Below are 22825 nucleotides of genomic sequence, written 5' to 3' on the forward strand. Positions count from 1 at the left end.
TCCCATTACTTGTCCCAGCTTCTGCCAACCTAGCAGTTTGAAAGCATGTAAAAATGCAAGTAGAAAAATAGGGGCCACTTTGGTGGGAAGGTAACAGCATTCCATGCGCCTTCGGCATTTAGTCATTCCAGACTTTAGTCATGACTAAGAGAATAAGCAATCTGAAAATGCAAGAAATAAATATCAGTAATAAGAAACTGAAGTGCAGTCGATGAGATGCAGTGTATCTTAATTTATATTTGATAAAATTAAGTTATTGTTTAATACAGGGCATCATAGAGGGACAGGTCTGGCCATGAATATACTGCAGCTTATTATTGATATTTGGAGCCCCCCCTCCTATTAATGAAATGTATTTCCAACCTTCCAACAAAAAAAATGGGACGCTCATTTATATTTTTAAACATTTTAATTTATTGATTTTTTTCTCAGTTAAACAACAACATTATGTTTCATCAACTGCTCTAGTTAAATTCACTTTGGTCATACGAGTAGTTGGGGGTGTTCCTCCACGAAGACCAGCTAGGAAAATCTGTGGCTTCGGTACATTGCTACTGTTCTCTCGCTTAGTTTGTGAGCTAGAATCCTTTAACAAGTATACTTGGCTGCAGTTGTCCCGTCTCATATGGCTGAGGTTAGTTTGCATTGAATGAGTTAGCTTTTGGCGCAAGTTGGCCTGAATACAGAAAAATATATGCAACTAAGCAAAATCACACTCTTGAAATTATATGGATTCACTGCATATGTTTTAATGCTGGAATGCCAGTAATTGAAAGCTAATATATATGAAACTATAACTATGAATCTAGGTCAACTAGATTGTTAATAGGAAATAATCATTTTGAGAAGATTTCTATCTGTTTTAAAATTGGCACAGTCTAGACTTTTCTCTTGTAATAGAGAGGGCAAAGGCAGAACAGGCATCTGTTTAATTCAGTTAAACTTCTATGAATTAAATTTCCAGCTGAACGATTATCTACGAGTAAATATAGATTCAAGAGCCTCACTCAATCTTCTCTAGTTTCTGGTTTAAAAATAAAGATTAACTTCATTCTGGAGAATCCATTGGCTTATAAGTGTACTGTACCATTTTGAATTAGCATAGCTTTCTTCTTACATGTTAAAAAGAACAAGGGCAATTTATGCCATGATAATTTATTAAATATATATCCTGGCTTTCCATTACAAAAATTCAAAAGAAAGTTTACTTTTTAAAAACACTTAAAAATTAAAATAGTGTAAGAGCAAACAAGAGCAGATCTTATGGAAAACTTGTAGAAAATTGTTTTAAACTGGAGCTCAAACACTGTTAAATTAATTAACATTTCAAACTTAAAACTTTCAGAGCTTCACATAGTTGCAAAGAATATTCAAACATGGGGTATAAATAAAAAGTCTATTCTGCATACTGTATAAATGATTATTCTCAATCTTCGTAGTTCACATTTCTTGCAAATAATCAACCATCGCCCCAGCTTTAATAATCTGAATATTTTGTCTCATAATCTCAGATCTTACCAAAACTAGATATTTTGTTCAACTGGAAAATTGGGAATTCCAGTAATTAACTGAGATTGTGGGACAAAAATTCCAGCCCTTTTAGTTCAATTATCAGGCTAGGATACAGACCAGTTTGATGGCTTTTCTCCTCAACTCCCATTCATTCCACTCATAATTCTTCACAATTGTTGGTGGCAAAATGTGGGTATCAGTCTGAGTACTGGTGTCACATTTTGAGATTGGCTGCTGTAAATGTTTGTCTTTAGTTCTAAACTGGAACAACGGCACAAATAAAAACAAAATGTTATTCTCATCCCCTTTCCTTAATTTTTGGACCAATATCACAGAAACTCAATCTGAATTTTTTAAGAAAAAGGTTTTAAGTAGTATGGCTCACTGCTTTCTTCTCATTAAGCATGCCTAAGAAGAATATCAGTTACCGATTGCTTAGCGTATTTCAAATTGGGAAGTCTGCAGAGCTAAACTCACTACCAACAGTGCAGACATCACCACTGCACCAAGTTCCACCTTTGCTTTGAGAGATATTCTAGTCAGCTTCCTAGAACAGGTGTTTTCCAGCAGTGCCTCTTTAAAGCAATCATTGAAGAATATAATGGAGCACCTGAGAATAAGGAGCCAAGTATTCAAACTGATGGTGAAGCTCAAGCAGCTGAATAAGCTCTGCACATTCCTTTGCTTTTTCTGCTACCATCTTAATATATTTATCTGGACACTTGGCAAAAGTATATGCAGCTTCCTTAGAATTAAAAGAATAATATCTCTCCTTATGTTTCAAGACTCCAATGGAAGGATTTCCTAAAAAATGAAAAGCACAAAACATTCACTATACATATATCTAAACATAATTTTCTTAACTTTTGAATGAAGAAAACATGCAATATACAGATTCTTTTTTAAAAAAGCTAAGCCCAATTTTTACATTGTGTTATCCTCTCCCGCTCCCTGTTTTTCAGCTGTGTTCTTAAAAGAAAAGGGGGAGAGAAGAGGAGAAAAGAGGGAGATAGAGAGACACTAATATAGTGTGGCTGCACAGCAAATAGCATCAGGAAGCCATTATCATGCTACATTCATATCATGCTCATGAATCTGAGAAGTGTCCTAAATAACACTGTCTTCCATTTATAACCATTTCATATGATCTGATCTTTAAATATATTTAAATATATATCTGATCTTTAAATATATCATATTTTTATGATATTTAAATATATTTAAAGCAAGAATTATCTATAATTACCTGGGATAAGAAGGCCATCCTTAACAGCAAAAGTGTATGCACAAAAACCATGATACTGAAGCAGCAGTTGACTAAAATTAATTGTACTTTCTGGAAAGAACCATTCTTCTTTGACAAAATCAGCAGGATTTACTTTGTCATCTAAAACGAATAAATTGAGAAGAATACAAATTAAAGCCTTAGCCAGTACAGGACACCTAAGGCCAGGGCCTGTAGTATTCCCCGGGATGTTCTCATCAATGTCTTCAAAAGAGATCATACATGAATCATTACATGTGCGGAACAGCTAGCTTGCAGTAGTTTGGGCACAAACTAGATATTCAGCAGGTTCTGACCAGTTCTGGAGAACCGGTAGCGGAAATTTTGAATAGTTGTATACATGTCCCAGGATAATGTTGCAATTGGATCCTGCATCATCCAGAACACTTTGTGTTTGTTCCAGAAGTTCCAGAATGCAGCATTTGTTTTAGATTAGAAGCTAAATACATTTTTCTATTTCATGCTCATTTTTCATGCTTAACATCACGCTGCCTTCTCCCTGAGGGATAAAAAGTTCACTATAATTTTTTTCTATCCTGAACCAATTCCAACTTAAGCCATGGAACTATGTTGTCAATATTTCCTTAAAATATCAATATAGTATAAGAAAAGTATGAATGCAAAACATGTTATTTTGTCTACAAAATTAAAGATACAAGAGATTCTTGATATTATATGGTTTAAAGACATGGGGACTGCTACTTTGTTCCCCCACCCCCAAACTTCACAATTGCAAAGAATATATAGCAGCTTCCATTTTTTATTTACTCCTTCTACTTACCAGCATTTTTAAATAACCTTTCTTCATCAGTTTTGATAACAAGGCCTTCAAGAAGAGGCACTATCAACTCTTCGGGAAAGATTAATGTGTGGGATTCTAAGAACTGCTGGAGACTGACGGTCAAATTATTGAGGAAACTGAGCACCAATATTTCATCTTGAAAACTGGTCCAAAGGTTAGAAAGTCCAATAAATATAGGCTAGAAGGAAAAATATATATATACATCTAAAAATATGTTTCTATTATGGCTGCGAAACTGTATTGTACATTTGTCAAAAGTATGCAGAACCTATTTTGTACGCACCAGAGGTGGTATTCAGCAGGTTCTGATCAGTTCTGGAGAACCAGTAGCGGAAATTTTGAGTAGTTCAGAGAACAGGCAAATACCACCTCTGACTGGAGATTTTACAGTATCCTTCCCCTGCCACACCCACCAAGCCACACCCACAGAACCGGTAGTAAAAAAAATTGAATCCTACCACTGGTACGCACCTTGTATATTATAAGGTATGTCCATCAAAAATGTATATAAGCGGTGCGTTTGTGGATGTGTCTTTTTTTTTTTTTTAGTAAAATTTTATTGATTTTAACGACAAACAAAAACACATAAAACATAAAACATAACATAAAAAACATCATCATTCATATATTTACAGACAGTGTATCGGTTGCTTTACCACTCCTTTTTGTGCATCCATTTCATAGTCATCATAATAATTATATTACATAATAACTCATATTATCAATCAACAATTATATATCCTAATATCATTATTAAACAATCATTTGACTATAATTTTACTAATTCATACTTAAGCGAGATAACTGTAATTTAGTTACTTTATTTTATAACAGATCATAAAATCATACCAAATCTATCTTAATAAATATTCTAAAAATGTTATCAAGACCAAGAAAAAATGTATATTCGTTATTTCCTAAATTTCTAACTATTCTATTATTATATTATATTATCTAACCATTGATAAAAAAGATCCCAAACTTCATAAAATTGTTTATCTTCTTGTTCTCTAATTTCAAATGTCAATCTACTCATTTCAGCACATTCCAATATTTTCTTAATAATTTCTTCCTCTAATGGTATTTTCTCACTCTTCCAATTTTTAGCAAATACAATCCTAGCCGCTGTTAATACATTTACAATCAAATACTTTAAGTTTTTATTATATGTACCAGGTAAGATTCCCAATAAAAAAATCTCTGGTTTCAAATCTATATGTTTCTTTGTCATTTTTTCCAACCATATGCGAATTCTAGTCCAGTATTTCCTGGCCTCCTCACAAGTCCACCACATATGGTAATATGAATCAGGAATCTAATGACATTTCCAGCACTTTTCAGATTTGTTCTTGAACATTCTTGCTATTCTTGTCGGGGGAAAGTGCCACCTGTAAAACATCTTATACAAATTTTCTTTATATGCTGTTGACATTGTCATTTTATAATTTTGAGACCACAATTTTTGCCATTTCTCTAAATCAATCCCATATCCAAAATTCTTCTCCCAAGCAATCATTGTTTCTTTAACTTGTTCTTCCTCTAATTTAATTTCCAACAAATAACTATATAATTTTTTGATCACTTTTTCATCAGTACCTGTCAAAATCCTATCTAAATCAGTCAATTTATCATAAAATCCTTCCATTTTAGAATCTTTAAGATACCTTGAATGTATTTGCGCATATGAAAACCAATTCATCTTTATACCTTGTTCTTCTAAATTTTGCATCGTTTTAAGTTCACCCTTTTCATCCAATATTTCCCCATATCTAACTGTTTGTTCCTTCTTATAAATTATAGGATAAGAAAAAGCTTCAATAGTTGATAACCAAACTGGGATTTTCAAATAACATTGTTTCTTAATTTTCTCCCAATTCAACCATAACGATTCCCATATAAATGCCTTCTAAAGTAACCCTGTGTTTTAGTTCCCTTATAGCATAGAAAAGCATGCCAACCCAATAATAAATCATGTCCTTCTAATGCCAACAATCTAGTCTTTCTTAACGTTATCCATTCTTTAGCCCACATTAAATTTGCAGCTTGATAGTACAACTCCCAATTAGGAAGGCCAAAGCCTCCTCTAATTCTAGCATCCTGTAAGAGTTTTAATTTTATTCTCGCTTTCTTACCTTGCCATATATACTTCAACACAATTTTATTTAGTTCTATTTAACTGGTATTGTTTGGAAAAAATATAAAATTCTGGGTAAAATATTCATCTTAATTGTTGAAATTCTACCTATCAATGACAATTGTAGGTTTTCCCATTTTTTCAGATCAGATGCTATCTGCTGTTTAAGTTTAATATAGTTATTCTCTTTCAGTGTAGTACATCTTGACGTCAAATATATCCCCAAATATTTAACTTTGTTCGTGACTTGAATTTTCAATAGGTCTGCCAGCTCTTCTCTTTGTCTTAATAACATGTTCTTTGTCAAAATCTTTGTTTTATCTTTATTTATTTTCAAGCCAGCCATCTCACCATACATCTCTATCTTTTCCAATAATTTTAAGGCTGTCTCTAGAGGGTCTTCCAAAATAAAGACCAAGTCGTCCGCAAAGGCTTGTAATTTAAATTCCTCCTTTTTAACTTTCATTCCTTTTATGTTTGTATCCTCTCTGATATTTCTATTTAACACTTCCAAGGTCAATACAAATAACAAAGGAGATAATGGGCATCCTTGTCTTGTACCTTTTTTAATATTAATAAAGTCTGTAAATTCTCCGTCTATCATTACTTTTGCCGTTTGCTTATAATATATGGCTTCTATTGCTTGGATAAATTTTCTACCAAAGCCCATCTGTTCCAATAATAATAACATAAATCTCCAATTCACATTATCAAATGCCTTTTGGGCATCTAAGAATATCAAAGCCATTTGTTTTTCAGGGTGTGCCTCGTAATATTCCAATGTGTCCAGGATTACCCTCATATTGTCTTTAATTTGTCTCTTTGGTAAAAATCCATTCTGATCAGAGTGAATAAAGTTGTTTAAGTATTTTTTAAGCCTTTCTGCCAAGATTGAAGCAAAGATTTTATAGTCTGCATTCAATAAGGAAATAGGTCTATAGTTCTTAATTTGTAATGGGTCAACCCCTTCTTTTGGGATAAGTGTAATATAAGCTTCTGACCATGTTTTAGGTATTTTCTTATTTATCATAACTTCATTCACGACTTCTAACAGTGAAGTGCTCAACGATTCTTGTAAAGTTTTATAAAATTCTGCCGGGAGACCATCTGGTCCAGGTGCTTTTCCATTGTTCTGTCTGTTGAGTGCTTCGGTAAGTTCCATCATTGTTATAGCACTTTCTAACATTTTCCCAGTTTCATCAGGTATCTTAGGTAGGTTAGCATTTTGTAAATACTGTTTAATTTTTTCCTCATCAAGATCCTCCTGTTTATATAATTGTCCTTTTATAAAAGTCTTGGATGATTGCCTTTTTCTCCTTATTACCATAACAAATTTGACCTTGATCATTTATTAACTGTAATATTTTCCTTGATTCTTTCTCTTTTCTCAATTTATATGCTAACCATCTACCTGGCCTATTTGCATCTTCAAAATAGTTCTGATAAGCACTTCTAATTTTTTATGCCAGTTCTTCTTTCTCTACTTGATCCATTTTATGTTTAATTATGTCCATTTTAAGTTTAATATGTTTTTTCTGTGGCGTTTTCTGTAATTCTTTTTCCAGTTTTTTATGGTCATCTTCTAGAGCTTTGATCATTTGCCTCTTCCTAATGTTCTTTTTCTTTGAATAGTCTATTATTAATCCTCTTGCGTATGCCTTCATTGTATCCCAAACATTCTGTATTGAAGTATCTTCTTTTTTGTTTTCATTAAAGAAGAAGGCCAATTCTTTTTCCATCCATTGTGTAAAGTTTTTTTCCTTTAAAATAGTATTATTTAATGTCCATCTAGATCTTCTTTTTTGTCCTTTCCATTTAATTATCATTGGATTGTGGTCTGCCCATGTACTTGTTTCAATATTTATTTCTTGAATATTGGATAATAATTCTGTTGATGTCCAAATCATATCTATTCTGGACCATGATAAATGTCTATTTGAGTAAAAAGTATATTGTTGAATTTTAGCATTTCTTTCTCTCCATATATCTTTTAAATTTAATTCATCTGTCATTTTAAAAAAGGATTTAGGGAGGGTCTTCCTATTTTGTCGTGTTGCTTTTGCTGTATAGTCCAGTTTATTGTCTACAATTTCATTGAAATCTCCCATCATAAGTATATTAGCATAGTCCAGTCCAATTATTTTCATGTGTAATTTTTTATAGAATTCTTCTTGTTTATCATTCGGGGCATAAATTGCAACCAAGAGTGTTTTTGTAATATTATCGACTATTTCAACCATTAATACTCTTCCGTCTTCATCAGTATAAATCAGTTTTGCTGGAATGGTTTCTTTAATGTACAAAGCCACTCCTCTTTTCTTACAGTGAGTCAGAGAAGTAAATATTTTCCCTAATTTTGATCGTACCAGTAGTTGTTCGTGTTGTTTTTTAATGTGTAGTTCTTGTAAACAAATTATATCAAATTTTAGCTTCTCTAGTTTGTGAAAAAAATTTCTTCTTTTGATAGCTGAATTCAGTCCATTTATATTCATGGAAATCAGTTTTTTTTCCTCCATGGTTATGCTTTATATTTAGGTCTAACAGCTCTCGTGGATCTTACTTCACGTTGTTCTTTGGTCTCCACTTGTCCACCTATTGCGCCTTCCTCTTTTCCCATTCCCATTTGGTCCTCTTCAAATTCAGTTAATATATTCTCTTTTTCTATCTCCATTTCTCTTCTTTCGAAAAATTCCTTGTAGAATATTTCTGCTTTCTCAATTGAATCAATTCTGTGTCTCTGTTCTTGCCATGTAAACATTAATCCTTCTGGAATCAGCCATCTTTAGTTCACCTCTTTTTTCAATAGCATTTTGGTCAAAAATCGATATTCTCTTCTGATCTCTCTCACTTTTCTAGGTACTTGTTTTAAGACCACAATCTCTTTGTCTTTGTATTTCAACACCTTCTCTCTTGCCACTTGTAATATTTGAGTTTTAATAGTTTTTTTGGTGAATCTAACATGGACCTCTCTTGGTAATTGGTTCCTTATCGCATATCTTGTGAAGACCCGATATATCTCATCTACTCCATCCATCATCTTTTCCTCTGTTATTTCCAGGGCTCCAGCCAAAATTTCAATCATTACTGCAGCCAAATTTTGTCCTTTTTCTTCCTCGATATTTTGGAATCTAAGATAAAATTCTGACCTGTCCATCTCCCACTTCAACATCCCACTTTTTTCTTGTTCAACCGTTGTTAATCTGCTATCAATATTTCCAATTGTGTCATCTCTTTGCTTATCTTTCTCTTCTATTTTTTGGATTCTCTCATCATGTTTCACCATCATTTGTTGAACATTTTCAAATTTTTCATCAATCTTCCCAATTCTTTGGTCAATACTCTCCATTCTTTGTTTAATACTCATTTTAAGTTCTTGTATTCCTTGCTAAACCATCGTTAAATCCACTTGTGCTTTATCTTGCTTCGCCATTGTTGGAAGTCGTCCTCCAGATGATGGGGAGACAGGAGCAGAAGTTGAGATGCCCGAAGGTAAAATTTTCTTACTCATTTCCATAGCTCAGAGTCTTCCGGCTCTTTTAATCCAATTAATAAGGTAACCAATTATAATCCAGTTAGGAAAAAGGAAAACACACAGACAAAAAAAAAAGCCAATAAAAAGTAAAAAGGCCAAAAAATTTTAAAAAAGGAAATTCTTCAGGTTCTTCAAGACCTTAATGCAATTGTGAAATACTCAATTATAATTCAAAAGTAAAAAATTAAAAATAAAGAGATAAAAAGACAAAATAAAGCCCAACAATATTAAAAAATAATAAGCAAATAAAAAGGAAAAAAAGGAGTTCTTCAGGTTCTTCCCACCTTAATCCAATTGAAAGACCTCAAAAAATGGAAAATAGCCATAAAAATAAGCCAAAAATAGAGATAGATAGGCAAACATCCCAATAAAAAAAAAGCGAAAAACAAATATTCTGAGGCTTCCCCTTTAAAAATAAAAATAAGGTAAAATAAAAAAATAAGTATACCAATATTACAAAATACTATGGGGTTGGAGGGAGGGGATAGAACAATTAATAGAAGATTAAAAAAAAAAAAGCACACACTGCCTTTTATTTATCCAAGGCTCTTATTTGGCTTCTACACAAATTTCAAAGCCAAGCTTCAAATATTCAATTGATAATAGAAGTCCCAAAGAGCACCTGTATAAACATCCTCCAGTGTTCTTCCCTCTATCTTATCATTTCCAGTAGCCTTGAGAAGAATTTTCTTTTCCCAGCTCTCAACTTCAAATAAAGTATTTTCAGCCTCTAGTTGGCAGTGTTATAAAGTTTCTTAAATCCACTCCCCCTTCTTTCCCCCCTGAAAAAGCCTATATATGTATGTATGTATGTATGTATGTATGTATGTATGTATATTTATATATATTTTAAAAAAGATACTAAAGGGAGCCTCTATTTTAAAAAATATAAACAGTCAAAAAGGAGAAAAAAGAGCAAGTAAATATAAAAGAAAAAACCAGTCTGATTAACTAGATCACGATAGAAGTTCAATGAAGAAAAAAAAAGTAAAAGTAAAAAGCCAAGCCTCACTTTGACATTCTTTAAAGAATCGCCGCTAAATCAGATTTTGTCAAAAATTTTACAGATTTCTTCTCACTCTAGAGTGTCCTTAAGTCCCAAGTATTAAAAAAAAAAAAAAGTCCTCATCAGCCGATACACTTTCTTTCTGTCTCTTCCTTCCGGAGCTGTCCCAGCTTCCGCAGCTTTGATGGCTGCCTCTCCGCCAATGGTATAAGGGCTTCTCCTCGATCCACCAGGGACTTGCGATGTCCCTGGGATCAACAGAACGCGCCCCTTACTATCACCGTCTCTACGGGACAGTTTAGGTCCGTTAGAACCGACCAGGGGCGAAGATATCAGCTGCGATCTCAGAACCCCGAGATCGCAGCTGTATTGCAGCGACGAAGCTCCGCCTTCTCCGTGGATGTGTCTATAGGTAATCTTTGACTTACAACCACAATTGAGCCCAAAGTCTTTATTGCTAAGCAAGACAGTTAGTTAGTTATTAAGTGATTTCTGTGCCATGTTATGGTTTTTCTTGCCAGGGTTGTTAAGTCAGTAGCATGGTTGCTAAGTGAATCTGGCTTCCCCCACTGACTTTGCTTGTCAGAAGTTCACAAAAGGTGATCACATAACCCTGGGACACTGCAACTGTCACAAATATATGCCAGGTGCCAAGCCTCTGAATTTTGATAATGTGTGACCGCAGGAAAGCTTCAATAGTCGTAAGTATGAAAAATGGTCATAGATCACCTTTTTCAGTGCTGCTGTAACTTCGAGTGGTCACTAAGCGAATGGTTTTAAGTCAAGGCCTACCTGTGTATGGATTGGGGAGGTACCTTTAAAGCTAATCCAGATATACTGTCAGAAATGCTGTTGTCATGCCCCTATCAGAATCTGATTCTGAGGGGGAGGCCAAGCAGCTGACAGGGAGTGTGAGTGAGGCTCCATTGGCTGTGGAAGAAACCGGGGAAGAGCAAAGTCTGCCTGGGCAGAGCAGGGAGAGGTAGAGCAAGGCAGAGAGGAACGGAGAAGGGAGCAACGTGAGTTGCATGACTTACGGGGGAGGAAAGGGCCCTGATTCCCTTCATTAGCTGCAGCTGGGAACACAGTGTTTAAAAAGGGAAGATGCGCACAACAAAGTTGTTGGGAGCAAATCATGAATTGTCTGGTATCGTGGAGGCTTATCTGGGTTCCTGATGTCTTCCCAACTGTGTGTGTTTTGCTGGGCTTTCAGCAAAACACACACAGATTTCCTTCTCCTGCCCTGTCAAGTTAATTGCTGCAGCATGGTTTGTGAGGATTTTTATTTACAGCTTGTATGTACTTTGTTTTTGGACTGAATTTCCTCCACTTAAAAACTGTTCTTTTTCTCCAGCCGAAGGTCACCTGGACATTGGGGGCAAGTTGGAGGTATTAAAGGGACTCTTCTTATTTATGTGACTGTGTTGCCTTTGTGCCACGCCCCGGGTCATCACAGCTGTGTTCAGATCTCCTGCAGGTGCTTTAAAAGTTAAACAAAGTAGTTGATGCATTTTTTGCCACATATAGTGTGCATGTCACATTGAGCAAGTATTCTTTGGTTGGCAAATTAAACATAGAGCAGGTATGATGCAAATGTAATGGCAAGTGACAGTTCTGGGAAAAATTCTACTTGATAAAACAAGATGAAGTCCTTGAAAGCTTGGAGATCATGATCCTGTAATGAGGAACAATAAGAAGACTCTGGCCAGGGTATGTGATAAATGAACAGAATTAAGAATGGAGTGATACTGGGAGTTTGTGCCAGCGGGCTCTAAACACATTTCATATGGTCTGAACAGGATGCTGGGAAGAACCCTACAGGTTAACAAAATATGAGCTGAAGTTGGAAGGTGTAGAACAGGCCAAATGACTCAGTTCTGGATTAGGATCAGGAAACAGAGAGAAGATTTGCCAAGAGACAATTGCAATAATCTAACTGAGAAACAACCAGAGCCTGCATCAATAAAGCTACAGCTTTTCTATCAAATCCATTGGATTCAACAATCATCAAGTGAATATCTGTGCCCTTGCTATATGCATCTTAAAAGGGTTTAAAATCAGCTTATCACATGGCAAGATATTGAAACTGCAGAAAAGATATATCTAGTACAGTGGTGGGATTCAAAAAAATTTTACTACCATTTTGTGGGCGTGGCATGGCTTGGTGGGTGTGGCAGGGGAAGGATACTGCAAAATCCCCATTCCCTCCTCATCCCACTAACCTGCTTTCAGCTCCATTCTCCTGTGCAGGCAACAAAAGAAGACCCACCCAATCAGCTGGGACTCAGGAGGCAGAGAATAGATGGGGGCAGGGCCAGTCAGAGGTGCTATTTGCCAGTTCTCCAAACTACTCAACATTTCTGCTACCGGTTCTCCAGAACTGGTCAGAACTTGCTGAGTACCATCTCTGATCTAGTATGTTAGAATGTTAAAGCTTTAGTCTGGCAAGATACTGTCCATTAGATGTAAGCAAATAAAGGATAGGACTTGACTGGATTTCTTTGTGTTGTCTTTGAGACTGGGCCAGTGGCCTTGCCTAATGACCATGGGATTCAATTCCAATTCCCACATAAATTGAGGATTGCTTGTATTGTTTTTAACTACAGCTAGCCAACCAGTAATACAGGAGTCGATGACTATAGAAACTGAAATTAAATAAATAAGAGCACAAAGGATTACAAAATAGGAGTTGGAACTAATCCTCAAGGGATATCTCAATTGCAAAAGAAAACAAAGAAAACTTGAACTAATGCAATGCTTAGCCAATGATGTTCAGGGCCTGTACCCTAGACAGCAATGTCTGTTAATCAAAAGTATTAAACACTGGGTCCAAAAAGACAAACATCAATTTAAGATGTTGGGGTTTGACCCCCAGATTCAGTACTCTTGACAGCATTACCCAAGTTGAATGACCTGCCCCAAATCTTAATTGGACAAACAAGACCACTGGAAGACAAAGGAACAAGTGTGAGAAGACAGTTGACTCAAAAACCTCGATAAAAAGGGAAGCAGAGATACAGGTTAGTAAGTTTATTTAGTAATATTATAGTACTATATTTTAGCTATGTTAGCGTATTTGTAACAATTTGTAACAACACTGTGCAGGTTGAGTTGTGTTTAGACATGTTTAAATGCCTGCAGAACAATTCCTTATCAGTCTGGTACAGAGCTCACAATGGAAGCATGTTATGTACATTCTCTGTACTCAAATTAAATATTTGGTTGTAATAATGTTGCGCTTATTTACAATGCCACAAAACAGTGTAATTCATCCTGTGATATGTGTGATGAATTTGCATTTAAATTTCCGAAACAAAACTTGTCCAAAAAATGCAATGAACATTATTTTGGTTGTAAAGTGGATAACCAACATAAGAACTGGGGAATTGGGGCCCTCACATTTGTTGTATAATATGTGTTAAGATTTTTAACACAATGATTAGAAGATTCACACCATATGCCGTTCTCTGTTTCTATGACTGTAGGAAGCCCATCGCCCTCCACCCCACCCCAAATATATCTCTGCCTAAAAAGCACAATAGCAATCCACTTCTAAAAGAAAGCATGCTGTGAAATACCACTTAACCATCTGGAATGAGGACCGGTCCCACATAACAAGGAGGTGACTGTACCAAGGTCTCCAGAAAATGTGACATTTAGTTTTCTTCTCTCCTTTTCACATCAATTTTGGGCTCAATAAAAGCAGTGAATAAAATTGCAATTGGATTCAGTTGCTAGAGGAATACATTTCCCAGGTTTAGGGATGTTAAATTTAAGGAAGATATTTCTGTAGCTCCTTGGATTAAAAAAAAAAAAAAAGATAAAACATGACAAATTGGATGAAGTGATTGATGAAGTGCTAAGGGAGATTGGAAATGCTTCATGGTAATTATTCCACAGCACCTGTATAAACTTTTAGGAACATTATAAGGCAGAAAGCTATTGCAAAACAGTGAGTGATTTCTTGATGTCGTGCCAAGTTATGCAATGTAACATGTCATTGAAAGTTCATTTCTCAGACTCTCTCTTGGATCTTTTTCCTGACAACCACAGTGCAGTCAAGTGATGAGCACGGCGAGTGATTTTATCAGGATTTTTCGAACATGGGAAAGCATCACAAAGGCAAGTGGAGACTTGGTATCCTGGCTGTGTCTACTGCTAGATATTTGGGAGAGATATTCCTAAAATGAGATTCAGCAGAAAATCAAACACTGCTTCTTTTGGATATTATTTTTCTGCTTTTAATTAACTTTTAAATATAGGCTGTAATCAAAGTAAAGTTGCGTGTCACTCAAAAACCCTGCCAGACTGATTGGGTAAATCTATCAACTGGTAAATAAAAGCTTATAATTTCAGAACATTCTTGAAATTCAGAAACTCACATAAACAAGAGATGTGGGCACTGCCGTTTTTGACTTAACAATGTTGTTGACCTGTTCCATCTCGGCTGCAAATTCCTTTTGCATCATTTCAACTTCTTGTGCGCATGTGATCACATCAGACTGAAAATATATGTTAGAGGTGGCAGATATAACGTTTGTAGGAAATTATAAAAGTTGTATCGAGTTGCTTAATAAACAAAAACAATACTTTGAAGATTGGACCATTTCACTTTTCAAAGAATGAGAACATGAGAACATTGTATATTCTTATTTCAGCTAAAAGTGATTTGCCATCACTCAAATTTTGCCCACCTTTCACTAAGAGAGTTTTAGCTATATTGAACGTTTGCAACACACAATGGAATCTCACCAGTATAATGCAGAGGAAAGCTTCGTGTTGTCTGACATTGTAGAGGGCTTCTTTCAACATTGTCTGCCTCAGTTCTATGTCAGCGTTTTTATCCTGGTGCATCATTTCAATCAAGGCCGTGTATCGGTAGGCTAGCTGTTGGGAAGCATGCAGTTCAATGTCTATATGATGGCTGGCTGCTGGGATAGCTTCATTCAGAATCGCTGGCACTGTTGACACACAATTCATCTCAAAGTTCCATTTCTTTAATTAGCAAAATACATTTTCCTCACACTTCCAGGTCTAAATTATTACTCAAAGAGCATTCTCCATCCCTTAACTGTACACTTGGGCTTTTGAGAAGTCCTTCCTCTATAGCCACCTACATGCTTCAGAAAGTGTCCCCAGAAACCGAGATTCTCCAATAATATCTATATCGAACACAAAAGGTTAAATAAGAAAGGAAACATCACCCATTGGTGAATGTGCATAAGGACTTCATGTATATCCACAGATCTCCTTGGATTGTGCTTTAAATCAATTAGGCACAAATAAGGAATATTCTATCTAATTTTCTATCTTTGGAAAAAACTATGATCAGATTGTTCTGGAGGATATTCGGAGAAAAATAACTTATCATTTTGGGGTGGGAGGAATTAAAGGTAACTTTCATCTCAAGCAACTCTCTTGAAGTTCTTAAACAATTCCAAGCAGCTCTGAACATTTCTGATATGTTCAAAAATAGGATAAGTCTATATGTTCTGCACCTTCATTAGTAGATATGTATTCACTTACAGTCGTCAATGCCTTCGCCACCTTTCCCACAGTCCTTGTTGAACAATCGGATTCCTGTGACAATCATGGTGAGTTCTTTCAATTGCTGTTCTTTCTCTTTTTTACTGAGAGAGAGGAAAGCTGCAAGCTCTGTTTGAGGAAATACACTCTGCAGGGCAGCTGGTAAAATATTAAATATGCAAAGAGTCAGATCATGAAAAAACACTGACTTCCAAGGGAGAACAGTAATGCCTGTATGGAAGCAGACCATCTCTAATCCCTACCGTACGCCTAGCGTAGAATATAATTCTTGCTCATTTTTTAGTTCTGCTATTGCAAATTTCTGTTTAGATTTTAAGATTTTAGATATTTAACATGTGGAGCTTCATAAAAAAAAAATCAGTAGTCATTATTTAATTGTGCAAATGTAAAGACAAGCTTGGAGACTTGTTGGAATTTCAATTGTCCTACAGTCCAGAAAAAATCCTTTCTGGAGCTCCTGAAAATGGGTTCTGGCTTAGTGATGGACAACTTCTGCCTGTTCCAACAATGCCCAGGAATTTATGTGCTCTATATGGCAACCATAGACTTGTTTCAAATAGTCATAGGTTCAACACATATAGGGGACCATGCATGTCATGTTTGTTTCAGAATAGAGGTTACATGATCCATGGAAGAGTTTTGTCATGACCAAATCTCATGCCAATTGTTAGCCACCCAGGATCTCCATGGGACAGGAGAACCGATTTGAGTGATCTGTTCCACATCGCCTAAAAAACCCAAGTTTCCAGAAAGCTCTTAGGGAATTCTCAGCTGTGTAGCAGGCAGTGCTATGCAGTGCCCAGTGAACAATTTGTAGCAGAAAGCAAACAGGATGTTGAACAGTGTTGCCCCTGAATAGTCTTTTTCTAGGGCTGCTGACTGGTTCCTTCATTTATGAGCCCCTTTGGAAATGGAACCAGGAATAATAGCATTGGTAGAAGAAGATGGGAAGTGAATTCAACTGATCGTGGTAAGTTTAGCAATATGGGAAGTGACGTCTGCCTAGTTCTCCATTATTGCATTAGCCAGCTGTTCTCAAGCAATCTTGTTTATAGCGACTGACTAGGGAGAAATTAACATAGATATCTCCTGCTGGACACTGAATATTTTATATTAGTGGCTTGGTGGGCGTGGTGTGGCTTGGTGGGCGTGGCAGGGGAAGGATACTGCAAAATCTCCATTCCTACCCCACACTCCAGGGGGAAGGTTACTGCAAAATCCCCATTCCCTCCCCACCCCACTAACCTGCTTTCCAGCTCTGTTCTCCTGTGCAGGCAACAAAAGAAGACCCAGCCAATCAGCTGGGATTCAGGAGGCAGAGAATAGATGGGGGCGGGGCCAGTCAGAGGTGGTATTTTCTGCTTCTCCAAACTACTCAAAATTCCTGCTACCGGTTCTCCAGAACTGGTCAGAACCTGCTGAATACCACCTCTGATGTGAATGTGTGGATAGATAGGACATAGAAACAGACAACCTTTAATGGCAGAGACAGAGAACCTTTAACGTTTCCAGCTTAAGCTGAAGGACAGCATTGAAAGTGATATTTATTTTTTTCTAATATATCCTTGAGTAACTACTGTAGTCCAATCACGATATGCAATATTACTAACAAGCTATAATTTTCTTATTTGGACATTTTTACTAACCAGTTGCCTCTCTAATGACTTTAATGTCTGTAGGAGATCCAAGGCCAGAGCGAAGCAGCACATAGCTGACAATCTTTCGATAAACACTTTCTAATTCTTCTCGGGTACGCGCTCGATTATCGGTAATTTCTCTAGATACAGGAGCAAGCCTTGAGTCTAGAACGTGATGCTGTTCCTTAATTAACTCAACTAAGAAAAAGCACAAAACCATTGCATGAAAGCTATTCCCAAGGTTAGCGTACCACAATATATTCTAGCAGAGAGAGACTTTCTCTCACTGGGCTTAATCCCGCAGTTAGACTTTCAATTCAAATCACAGAGAAAGCAAAGGGCTATAGCAGAGAAATAAAAAAGACTTTCAGTACAGTATAGCTATGTAAAAGTACCTGTGTCTTAATATACTCAACTCTTCCCACACATTCATACTACTATAACCCTACCAAATTATTCTAATTGCACAGTAGGGTTCCTCACTGAGTTAAAACAGATTGAATTATATTTTACAATTGGTAATTACACTGAAATACAATATATCTGTGTTATCAATCTGATAAGGATATCTTTTCAGGGGCGCTATCTCAGTGGATTAAAAAGATCAGAAAAGGTCTATACTCCAGTGTTTAAATCAGGGGTCTTCAAACTTGACAGCTTTAAGACTTGTGGACTTCAGTTCCCAGAATTCCTCCTCCTGTCACGTTAGCTCAGGAATTCTGGGAGTTGAACTCCAAAAGTCTTAAACTTGCCAAGTTTGAAGACCCTTGGTTTAAATCTTACCACTATGTGACAGAGTAAGCTTCATGCACCTGCCTCAGCTCCTACCAATCTAGCAGTTTGAAAGCATGCAAATGTAGGTAGATACATAGATACCACTTCTGTGGGAAGGTAATAGCGTTCCCTGTTTCGCCAAATGCTTTGCACTGCAGCATGATGTCATGCTGGCCACAAACGTCTTTGGACAGCATTGACTCGGTGGCTTAACAAAACAGAGATGAGCACTGGCCCATAAAATTGACTGTGACTAGTGGAGTAAAACCAGCAAGGATACCTTTACCTGTATAATGTTTTCAGGATTTCAAGACTATTAATTTCAAGACTATTAATGCTCGGCAAAGTACAGGTTGGTAATATTTGAAGAAGTTTCATGTATAACTTCCTTGCTTTCATTTGTGTGTGATTGTTTATTACATAAACAATGTAATAACGAGAGTAAAAGTAAGTACTCTCGATATTAATATTATAAATGATAAATATCTGAATAAACAAGAATGGATGTTTTACTAGGCAAGAAGCCCCATTAAAATCTAAATTTTGACCAAATGTAAGCATGAATGAGAATGCATTACCAGAGTAATATATTCACCATATATAACTTTACCACAAAGTGCTTACCTCGATTTGTATAGTTCATATCAAAATAAACTTGCATCTTAATTGTGTTCAGGGATGGATTTTTAACATCAAGAAGTCTATAGACGCAAAGCTGAAAAGAGAAACTGCTGAAATAAGTTGTTTCAAGCTATCTTGCAAATGATGAAAACAGTATTTCTAGCAACATTTATTAATCTCTTGGCTCAAAATTTAGAATCAAACATTATCATTCCAATGGAAATATAAGGCAAATCTCATATATATCTGCACGCTACCCATGTAATATTCTGGTAAAAAAAAACAACCTAGTTTATGAGTACAACAGTATGGGACATCTCTGACAATCTCTGACAATCTCATAAAAGCAAAATAATAAAAACTGTATTATTGTACTTTATTAGTAGTACTGTTATTATTAAGTATCAGCTCCTTCTTTTTACTAAAGCAGATTAGGATTATAAGGAAAAACTTATGTAACTTTTATGTCTTTCAACACACTGAAATCTCTAGCAAGACAAGTTCCATCTGCCTTAAAACAATTTTACTCAATTTGGAAATTTATGTCTTCATTCTTTGGATTTCCCACACATCTCAAAAAGGCCCAAGTAGGATTCATCTAATTATTTCTAGAAATCAATTTGTATGAGAATGATTTTTAATTTCAAAGTGTTGCGGCGGAAAACATTGAATGTAACATGTTAACCACATTTTCATTATATTTTTACACACAGAGTTGATCTTGAGGAACAGTGGGGATAATTCCAACGTACAGTTAGAAAATAATCTAATAATTGATTGATATCAAATTATTTTTAGAAGATATTTAAATAATACTGCAACGGTGAACTCCTCCCTTTTTCTTTCATAGAAGTCGTCTGCAAATATTTGCTTTTCCTTCTCTTAGCTTAGTTGTGACAGATGTTGCTGGGCCTGTTCAATCATGAGGCAACATAAGTCTTATTTATAAGCTTCTTTTCTTCAGAGCAACTTGCTTGGTTGATCATGAAGGATGTTGGCCACTTGTCCACATAGCTCAAACTGGCTTCCTCTTTTGGGCAGCTCTTGCACAATCTGTCAAGGGTTCCCTTGATCTTGCCCCTGGATGTTAATGCTACCTGCAGACCCACTCACAGCTCACCACTACAACTATATGGGGCTTCTGGTTGGGACTGTCCCCTTTCCTCTGAAGCTTCTGACTACAACTTAGGCAATCACAGCTGATACTACTCCTGCAAGTGGGAATGCAGTAATCTCTATGGGATGAAGGACTTGTAAAGGGACAAGAGCAATCATAGAATGATGACAGGGTCTGGAATCTCACATCCAAACTTGCATAAATTCAAGGTCCCATGATTTTTATTTTTTTAAGAATGATTTTATACTGGTGTACCACTCCCAAGAATAAAAAGGGTTATATGTTTTTGTATATATAACATTGAATAGAACCCTTTTGCATAAGTTCCAAAGCAGGTATTTACCTGAATAAGTTTCTGTACATCAGCCTTTGTTAGAGTCTTATCCACATTAAATCCATTTTTTGGATCCAGTACAACAGCTTTCACCTATAAAATGACAAAGAAGCTTCCTGATTAATGTGTTTCTTTTATGCTTATTTAGGATTAAAGAGTACTTAGCAATGCCTAATTTAAATCTTACACTTAAAACGTACATTTAAATTAACAAGATCCAACACCAGTAAATTAGTTTTGTATTTCAACTGCAATCTGGTCAAAGATTAATAAATGACAGTTTCATCACTCGATCAACAGAATCATCAGAAAAAAGATGAAGCTATATTATATCACTGGTCAATAGGAGATAAGTGTCATGATTTATTCTTCATTCAATGATGAAAACTTTAAATGGCTGTCACCACTTCCCCATACTGAAAGCCACATTCAGTTAGAAGCTGGGAGACCATGAATTCTTTTCATTGGCACAAAAGCCAGATAGATGATTTTGAGCCAGTCATTGTCTCTTCCCTAAATAGGAAATTGAAAAATATCTACCTAACAACTCCATTGGATCCAATATTAGATTAAGGTCCATTATCTTTAATGAAGAGGACTTTGTCCTGTAGTGAAATAATTCAGGCTACTAATATTAACTTTTTAAAACCAATATATTTAAATAGTTGTGTGATTTAATGTCTTTCACATGGTCCCAGCACACCACTCAAAAACCAGGTAGGCACTTCCAGTTAAAAATAGCTCAGCACCCCAAATTTAAATAGAAAAGGTTGATTGTTGATGCTGTTACCATGAATGCTACCAGAGTTTCTGTTACATTTTGCCCATTCATTGCACATTCTTGCCCTATTTCACGGATGATGTTCTTGATGACATTTTCAGCTTGACAGTGAGCCATTCTGCAGCAATAAAAAAGGAAGATGGACATTTGTCCTATTACTATTTTCAAGCTTGCTTTTATTGACAATACTGCATATTTAAAGTCCCCGCCCCCCCAACCTATAAACTTTCAAGGATATCCTAGCCGAAAGACTGGCATGATTAATGGCTATCAAGAAAACTGATCAAAATGTTTATCCAAATAGCTCTTGTTTGTTATATAAAGCTTATCATACCAAGCAGACAATGGCTTAATGCTCTGACAATTTAAGAATTGTAGCACCATGGAAGAGGCCGTGTTTCCAGTTCAGTCTTTTACATTTCCAACTGTAGAAGGAGTTTACCTGTCCAAAGTCTTAGAAACATGGATCAACCACCTGCATCCATACATTGTAATTTCAACATTTTTGGCATCATATACAATAGTAGTGTTGCTGCCAGTATCAGCAGAAGGCCAAAAACCTTAGCAAGTGAAGGGATGCTTAGTAAGTAATGAAGTGATCTTCATCAGTGCTATTCTTGGAGTAACTCTTATTTCATGTCTTCCAATACCCCTTTCTCCATTTAACTAGCTTTTAAAACTAATTCTAGTTAATTAGTCAAACTAATTTTGACTAACAGATTTGATCACTTATTTTTCAACCCCAAAAGCGTTAATTAAAATGAATTCTTACTGTTCATATACAGTCAAAGTATGGTGTAGGACATTTACAATACCTACCCAGAACACTGCTAAAAGACCAAAACATATGGTTTCAGACAGATTTCTGATTCAGTCATCAGAAAAACCTGCACAAATTTACAGCATGGCACTTCCAATTTCATGCCATGTGAATGTGATTAAGAACATTTATTTTCTCCTTCCTAGTTCTTCTCACTGCCCACTTCCCAAATCCATGACACATTGCCATGCAGCAGCTTTGTTAACTTCCCAGAGGTACCTGAAAAATCAGAGATGGAGCATTCAAAGTGGATCTATAGGTGGGAAAGGGTTAATGGATCTACAGGTGGGAAACTGAGGATCATGTATTCACTTACAGAAGTTCTTCAGAAACAGAGGAGGCACAACACCTCCAAAAGATCTTCTCACCGCTCTTCTAGCTTCGGGTCATATACACCTTTTCTCCTTTCCGCAACTGTTGCTTCCAGAAAACACACGATCGGGACGGGAAAAAAAAAAAAAAGAGAGCAGGTAACGTCAGGAGACCTATGCTTTCTCGGTGCACACAGGTTGTGCCACAGAAACCACTCGGTCCCTTTAAAATGGGTGCAAGGGGCGCTAGAAAGCCGACTAACGACTGGCCCGAGGTTGTGCGAAGGTTACCTTGGTTCTTCTCACGAAACCAAGAGGAAGGTTAGACGGGATTACTTTCCACTCCCACCTTTTCCCCACGACCGATTTTCCTTCCCTTCTTTTTCCCCAAGAAGCACGTTGATCCATGCAAGCAGTCCTTCGTTTCCATGGAGACCGCAGGCGCCTAGCCAACAGAGAGCCGCGGACCGATTGAAAGGCGGGGCCAACGAGCCTCCCACTGTTGACTTCTGTCCTTTCTCGGAGTTGGTGCTCCGCGTTCCCTCCAACAGAGTGAATATGTTCTACCTGTAGATTTCTTCCTTGGAACAATCTCATTCAAAGGGATTTAGG

At 36.2% G+C, this 22825-nt stretch overlaps 1 protein-coding gene across 4 annotated transcripts; it reads right to left on the reverse strand.

Moving 5' to 3' along the window:
- Nucleotides 1–390: 390 nt before the first annotated feature.
- Nucleotides 391–22643, reverse strand: CFAP206 (cilia and flagella associated protein 206). Of its 4 annotated transcripts, XM_087943701.1 has the most exons (14): nt 22505–22621; nt 22219–22316; nt 21092–21200; nt 20311–20394; nt 18854–18944; nt 17465–17653; nt 15798–15956; nt 15024–15232; nt 14654–14773; nt 3579–3777; nt 2759–2899; nt 2123–2316; nt 1630–1773; nt 391–676 (listed from the first exon to the last, which is right to left on the reverse strand). In XM_087943701.1, the coding sequence occupies exons 3-14, from the start codon at nt 21197–21199 to the stop codon at nt 446–448; spliced, it is 1869 nt and encodes a 622-aa protein (XP_087799827.1). In that variant the 5' UTR covers nt 21200; nt 22219–22316; nt 22505–22621; the 3' UTR covers nt 391–445. The 4 variants fall into 4 exon arrangements, with proteins under 4 accessions (XP_087799827.1, XP_087799832.1, XP_026522293.1 ...); XM_087943706.1 differs by lacking the exon at nt 22219–22316 and having other exon boundaries at nt 22505–22643; XM_026666508.2 differs by having other exon boundaries at nt 22219–22621.
- Between the last annotated feature and the right edge of the window lie 182 nt (nt 22644–22825).

This window comes from Notechis scutatus, chromosome 1, assembly GCF_049901735.1.
Source record: "Notechis scutatus isolate UNSWTSFEM ecotype Mainland chromosome 1, rNotScu1.2, whole genome shotgun sequence".
NCBI lineage: Eukaryota > Metazoa > Chordata > Lepidosauria > Squamata > Elapidae > Notechis > Notechis scutatus.